This window comes from Myotis davidii, unplaced genomic scaffold (assembly GCF_000327345.1).
Source record: "Myotis davidii unplaced genomic scaffold, ASM32734v1 scaffold279, whole genome shotgun sequence".
Classification (NCBI taxonomy): domain Eukaryota; kingdom Metazoa; phylum Chordata; class Mammalia; order Chiroptera; family Vespertilionidae; genus Myotis; species Myotis davidii.
This window is the reverse complement of record NW_006291009.1, coordinates 1,310,750-1,318,126: the sequence shown is the minus strand read 5'-3', so window position 1 is coordinate 1,318,126 and position 7,377 is coordinate 1,310,750. Positions and strand designations below refer to the sequence as shown.

At 37.3% G+C, this 7,377-nt stretch overlaps 1 protein-coding gene across 1 annotated transcript in view; it reads left to right on the top strand.

Moving 5' to 3' along the window:
- NUP153 (nucleoporin 153kDa) overlaps positions 1–7,377 on the top strand; it is a 94,143-nt gene that overhangs the window by 35,476 nt on the left and 51,290 nt on the right. Inside the window, 1 exon segment of the mRNA XM_006764074.2 lies at positions 1,128–1,353. Within this exon segment, the coding sequence (XP_006764137.1) occupies positions 1,128–1,353 (226 nt within the window).

The window sequence follows — 7,377 nt, the reverse complement described above, 5'->3', positions numbered from 1 at the left end:
AAAATCGCATAACAGCCGAGCATACACCCAGCAGCGCTGCTGATGCCTGAACGGTATGTGGAATGAAGTGGGCGGGCATCGGGAGGCCACTATGGCACGGGGCAAGCACTATGGGCAGTCTATCTGAAGTGTACCTGGCGTATAAGACGACCCCCCACTTGGAGGCATATTTTTCAGGGCCAAAAAATCGTCTTATACGCCGGCAAATACGGTATGTAGAAATTGCTTAGAATAGTCCCTAGCACATAGCAAAGCTACATTGAATATTAATACTGATAAACATTTTTTCTCCCTTTAAAAGTTACCATAATAAAATTCTTCAGATTTTCAGGCAATATTTGGTATGAAATTTTACCATCAAAAAGTATCTTATATTATTTCTTTTTTTAAAAATATATTTTATTGACTTTTTTACAGAGAGGAAGGGAGAGGGATAGAGAGCTAGAAACATCGATGAGAGAGAAACATTGATCAGCCGCCTCCTGCACACTCCCTACTGGGGATGTGCCCGCAACCCAGGTACATGCCCTTGACCGGAATCGAACCTGGGACCTTTCAGTCCGCGGGCCGATGCTCTATCCACTGAGCCAAACCGGTCAGGGCTTATATTATTTCTTGAGTTTGTTATGATAAATTAGTTGCTTATTGTCTCTCTTTAAAAAAAGTCTAGTTTTTATTTGTCTACATTTTTGTTCTTTTTTTAAAGAATGTGCAATAAAGTAATTGCTTGAGGAAGCTGTTGACGGTATTGTTTATATTGCTTCCTTTAATATGCTGAGATTAAAATGGATGCCTTTTCTCAGATTTTAATATTTTAGTGCATATCTTATTACTAAGTGTAAAACTTTTTGCTTATTGGGTGGCCTATTGGAGTTTCTTGAAGACTCTAGTATGGCCATTTGGGATAATTATTGACTCATGGTTATACGCATATGGGAGAAAGAAAAAGTAGGAATTTGTCTATAGAATTTGTAAAATACCATTATTTCAGCATTAGCCCAAGTAACTGAATTTTAGGAAACTTCGTTGGAAGGAAATACTTGTGTTTTTCTTGGTATGGCTCTTTGTAAATTGGTACCTAAAAAGATAAATTACTAAAACTGTCTCACATGTTGTTCCCCCAACAGGGCATTCTTAGCAGGGTTACAGAATCTGTTAAGAATATTGTGCCAGGATGGCTACAGAGATACTTCAACAAGAATGAAGATGTATGCAACTGCTCAGCAGACACCAGAGAGGTACCACAGTGGCCAGAAAATAGAGAAGATGATCATCTGATATATGCTGATGAGGAGAGTGCTAATATTCATGATGGGAGAATCACTCCTGAGCCAACAGTCAGTAATACAGAAGGTAAATAGAACATGAATATTTTTTTATGAATGATAGGCTTTCAAGTCTGTGAAAGCCACAACCTGCAAGGCTAGGTTTCAGGATCTAGAAAAGGGCCGCACACAAATGAATACACTAGACAAGAAATATGAATTTGGAAATCACGGGGCGCCAGGCAGAGACCCTCTCTCTAGTGGAAAGGCTTCACTGGGGCCCAGACCCTGTTAGCTTTTATTCAGTTTTAGAATACACATCTTGCCCTTAGGCAGGCAGAAAATTCCGGTAGCATCAGACTATCTTAAAGGTCAGTAAATATTAGTAAAGATTTACTTTGAGACTGTTAGGTCAGGAAATTGCTTGAGCCATCATTGTCTTGACAGAACAATTGGTGCATAGCTTTTAGCCCTTGCCAAAGCTCAAGGTCCATCAGCCTTCTGGGTTCCCTGTTTGCACTTTCATGATAGTGTAGATAATGGATAGCTTCTAGTACATGTCCTAAATATAAGTATTTTTATATTATTTGGCTGTGGTAAATTTGGGTAATACATAATCAATGTAGGAGGAGGGTGATTATCAGGGTCAAATTAGGTATCTTTTTTTGTCCGCTTTGTTTATTAAACTAAGGCTGACATATCAGCTAAGAGTGCAAGTTCTGATTTAGACTTTGGTTTTGAATTTTCATGCCATCAGTTGTTAGCCATATGGCTTTGGGCAAGGTAATTTCTCCTCTGTAACCTCATAAATTCTTTTAAAAATAAACGTGAAGCCCTTAGAATAGGTCCTGAAACTAAGGGAGAACTGTATAAATGTTAACTATTATAATGAAACTAATAATGCCTCCCGCAGCACATGAATTTAGGTATGGTATAACTGCAGTTGGCTCCTGTCTTCTCTGCAGCAAGCTCACCTGGGTCATCTCATTAATCTTACAATTAAGTGACTACATTTTAAAGGCTTGAACTTTTTAGGATCCACTTACAGCATTAAGGTGGGGTTTACAAATATTAAAATTACCCATGAAAAGAGTATGGCATCTTTGGAAATAACACTCTGTCATTTCACTTTAGATATTTTTTACAGCTTTATTGAGGTATAATTTATGTATCATAGAACTAACCCATTTAAAGTGTACAGTCCAGTGGTTTTTGTATGTTCACAGAGTTGTTCAGCCATCACTCTACTCAGTTTGAGTACATTGGGTGTCTAGATTATTTTCTGCTAGGTGAGTGGAATGAGTTGATGAGAAATCATACAGTCTTTGTCCTTTTGTGACTGGCTTATTTCACTTAGCTTAATGTCTTTGAGGTTCATTCATGTTGTAGTGTATATCAGAATTTATTTCCTTTTAAGGTCTGATTAATATTCCATTGCATATATGTACCACATTTATTCATCTGTCACTGACACTTTGATTGTTTCTACCTTTTGGCTATTCTGAATAATGTTGTTAGGAACATGGTTCAACAGATCTCTTTGAGACCCTGTTTTCAGATCTTTTGGTTGTATACCCGGAAGTGGAATTGCTTAGGTCATATGGTGATTCTATTTTAAATTTTGAGAACAGAGTCTGCACCATTTCATATTTCCTACCAATAGTGCACAAGGGTTTCTCCACATCCTTGCCCAAATGTATTTTCTGCCTTGCTGATGGTAGCTGTCCTAATGGATATAAGGTGGTATCTCTTCTTGGGTTTGATTTGTATTTCTCTAATGATGAGTGATGTTGAGCATCTTTTCATATGCTTGGTCATTTGTATATCACTTTTGGAGAAATGTCTTGTTCAAATCTTTGCCCAATATTTAATCACATTATTTGACTTTTTTGTTTTGTGGTTTTTTATATAATCTGGATATTGGCACCTTATCAGATATATGACTTGCAAATACTTTCTACCATTCTGTGAGTTGCCTTTTCACTCTATGGATTGTCTTTTAGTGCACAAGAGTGTTTGAGTTTGATATAGTTCCATATATCTGGTTTTCTTTGGTTGCCTCTCATGTCTAAGAAATCATTGTCGCCACCAACATCATGAATTTTTTCCACTCTGTTTTCTTCTAGGAATTTTATAAAAGTTTTTTGGTGTTATGTTTAGGTCTTTAGTCCATTTTGAGTTAATTTTTGTTTATTGTTTAAGATAAGTGTCCAATTTCATTCTTTTGCATGTGGATATTCAGTTTTCCCAACACCATTTGTTGAAGAGACTGTTCTTCCTCCATTGAGTGGTGGTCTTGGTACCCCAGTCAAAGATCATTTGACCATATATGCAAGGGTTTATTTTTGGGCTCTGTATTCCATTTAATCTATAAAAGTGCTAATTTATATGAACAATTTCCTAATGATGAATGATTGCTTGTGTCCCTTGATTAACTCTCCCCAGTGAATGTGATCCTAGGCAAATAATTTTAACAGGTTTGTTAAGAACTTTGGACATATTGAAATAACTATTTTAAAGCCTTTGTCTGTTAAGTATAACCCTGGCTATCTTGGGTTCAATTTCTTTTGACTATTTTTTCTTCCCACTGTGGATAACAGTTTTCTTCTTTTGTGTGTATATCAAGTGATTTTTTACTAAATATTGTCATTTTGAATAATACATGTGGAAATTCCGGATTCTATTATCTTCCTCTGAACAGTATTTTTTATCCTCAGCTGAGGACATGTTTTTATTGATTTGAGAGAGAGAAAAACATTGATGTGAAAGAGAAACATCTATCGCCTGCCTGTTGCACACACCCCAACCAGGGACCAAACCTGCAACCTAGGTATGTGCCCTGATGGGGAATCTAACCCACGACCTTTTGGTGTACGGGATGATGCTCCTACCAACTGAGCCTCCTGGCCAGGGCAGAAATGCATTTTAATACACCTAATCTACCAAACATCATAGCTTAGCCTAGCCTACCTTTAAGATGCTCAGAACACAATATCCCCCCAAAAAGCTGGCAACACAGTATACTGTAGAGTATCAGTATCAGTTGTTTACCCTTGTGATCTAATGCCTGACTGGGAGCCGCATCAGGAGAGGATCTTATCGCACATTGCTATCTCAAAAAAAAAAAAGATAAAAATTCAAAGTAGTTTCTACTTAATACATATTGCTTTCTCACCATCATAAGATCAAAGTTGAATGATTTTTAGTTAAGTCAGAGATCATCTGCACTAAATTCCAAAAGACTTCCCCTAATGACATGTCTATATTTTTGTACCAGTGCAATAATGTTTTAAATATGATAGCTTTAGGACACATTTAATGGCTCTAAAAGTTATTTCAGCCTACCCCACATTCATTCCCCTTTTCTTTTTTAGAATTTCTATATTCATCTTCAAGTGTATTTTCAAAAACTTTAGAATCTTTTGTCAAGTTTCCAAAAGACTCTTCCAGCTAGGTTGGAATAACAGATTTCCCAGACTAGCAAATAACTATAAAGTTGGATAAAATACAAGAAACAACAACTTTCAGACAATAGAAAATAGTGCTTGCGTGCGTGCGTGCGCGCGCGCACACACACACACACACACACACACACACACACACCTCACAAAGTCAACCTTATCTCTACCTAGCTCTCTGGGAACATTTTCAAACTTGGCAGGGCACTGAAGTCCAAGCAAAAACACATCAGGCAGAAATGAGAATTAAGGGCATTGAACAGTAGAAAACGGTGCAGGCCTCCATAAGTCCACATGGGAGTATCCAGAGAGGATGAGCCCATCTAAGGCTTACCAAATAACAGCTGCTAGAGAGTTGAGAAAACATTCTAGATGAGCAGTGCTTGGGAAAAAAGCAGTGCTGAGAACACTGAAGTTCCAGGGCTGCCAGAATTTAGAAATCCTACACCTCCTTAAATCCCTATCTGAGATACCAGAATACTATGTCAACTGTAATTGAGAAATAGAAAGTGATTTTAAAAAACACCCCAAAATGGTTTCAGCCAGCAATGAAAAATTGTTTATAATATCTCAGATTATATTACTCTAATCTTACTGATTAAAAATAAATTTTGATATTAATCTTAGTAATAAGAGAGTGAATCAGTAAGCAATTAATAGAAGAAATATAAATTACCAATGAATATAGGGAAGGATGCTCAATATCCCTCTTATTTAAATAAATAATGATGCTATTTAACATGTTATGGTGACAGAAATCAAAAACAGTTAATATCCAGTGACAGTACAGGGGAAATGTACATTGTTAGTTGCTATGTGTGGGAGAGTAATTTGATGGGAAATTTTTGGATCACAATGTTAAGCAAAAATGAGTATGTACTCTGATCCACTATGACAGAGCACTTTCCCATGTAATTGTGTATCCTATTGATTCCCAGGATACCTCCAACCACACAGGCTGTTTTATGGGCCCAATCTTAGACTTACAGAATCAGATTTTTTGGGGGAGTGGCTTAGGAATATTTGTTTCATAATTTCTTCTCGTGTCCCTCTTACATACTTAACGAATTATAGCTTTATCCAAAAGAATACTCTTAAAAGTATGCAGATATAAGTGCATGCATGTTTGATGGAGTATTGGGGAAATAATCATAAATAATGAAAATAAATCAGTATGATACAATACAATGTGGTCTTTAAAGTGAATGTTCTGTATGTAGAGACAAAATTATATTGGTAAATGAAAAAAGTCACGGAACAGGATGCATAAGCATAATTACGTGATTAGGGAAAACATATTTGTGTACGCACGGAGTAGTGCCCCTTTCCTTGTCCACTGTTTTACTTTCCATGGTTTTAGTTAACTGTTGTTATTTGTGGTATGAAAATATTGGAAAATTACAGAAATAAACAGTTCGCAAGTTTTACATTGCATGTTGTTCTGAGAAGCGTGATGAAATTTTGTGTCATCCTGCTGAGACACGAATCATCCCTTCATCCAACGTCTGCATGCTCCCTGCTTGTTAGTTACCAGTTATCAGATTGAATGCAGTGCTCTTCAAGTAACCCTTATTCAACTGCCCCCAAGTGCTCAAGAGAAACTGGAAAGTACTTCCTGTAGCCATAAAGTGCTTCCTTTATGCGAGAAGGCGAGAGTTCTCGACTTAATAAGGAAAGAGAAAAAATCATATGCTGAGGTTGCTCTATGGTTGATCTATGGTAAGAATGAATCTTCTATCTGTGAAATTGTGAAGAAGGTAAAAAAAATTGTGCTATTTTTGCTGTTACAACTTTTGTGGCTTCAAAAGTTACAGCTTCAGTGCATTAGTGCTTAGTTAAGATGGAAAAGGCATTAAATTTGTGGGTGGAAGATACGAACAGAAAACATGTTCTGAGCCTATACAAAGACTTGAGCAAAGTGTCCCCTGAAATGAATGACCACATTCACATAACTTTTTTATTACAGCATATTGTTACGATTATTCTATTTTATTAGTTGCTAATCTCTTACGGTGCCTAATTTATAGAATAAACCTTATCAATGGTATGTATGCAAAAAAAAACATAGTATATATAGGGTTTGGTACTGTTGCAGTTTCAGGTATCCACAGTGGGGTCTTTGAACATAACCTCCATGGAGAAAGGGGGACTATTGTAAATTATCTGGGAGAATGTACACATTTAATAGTGGTTTCTAGAGGAATAGACTTACCCCCCCCCCTTTTTTCTTTTAAATCATCAAACCGAGGATATGTTTGTTGATGAGAGAGAGGTGGGGAGAGAGAGAGAGAAACTGATATGAGAGAGAAAAATTGATTGATTGCTTCCTGGACTTTCCCGACTGGGGATTGAACCCACAACATGGGTATGTTCCCTGACCAAGAATCAAACCTGAAACCTTTTAGTGCATGGAACAACATTCCATTCAACTGAGCCACATTGGCCAGGGCTATCCTTTTTGTTTTGTAAATTTCTTACATAGCTTCGATTTTCTTACAGATGGTTTTTATACTGATACTAGAGGCCCGGTGCACAAAAATTTGTGCACTCGGGGATAAGGGGGGTGGTCCCTCAGCCCAGCCTGTGCCCTCTCGCAGTCTGGGACCCCTCGGGAGATAACGCCCTGCTGGCTTAGGCCTGCTCCCGGGTGGCAG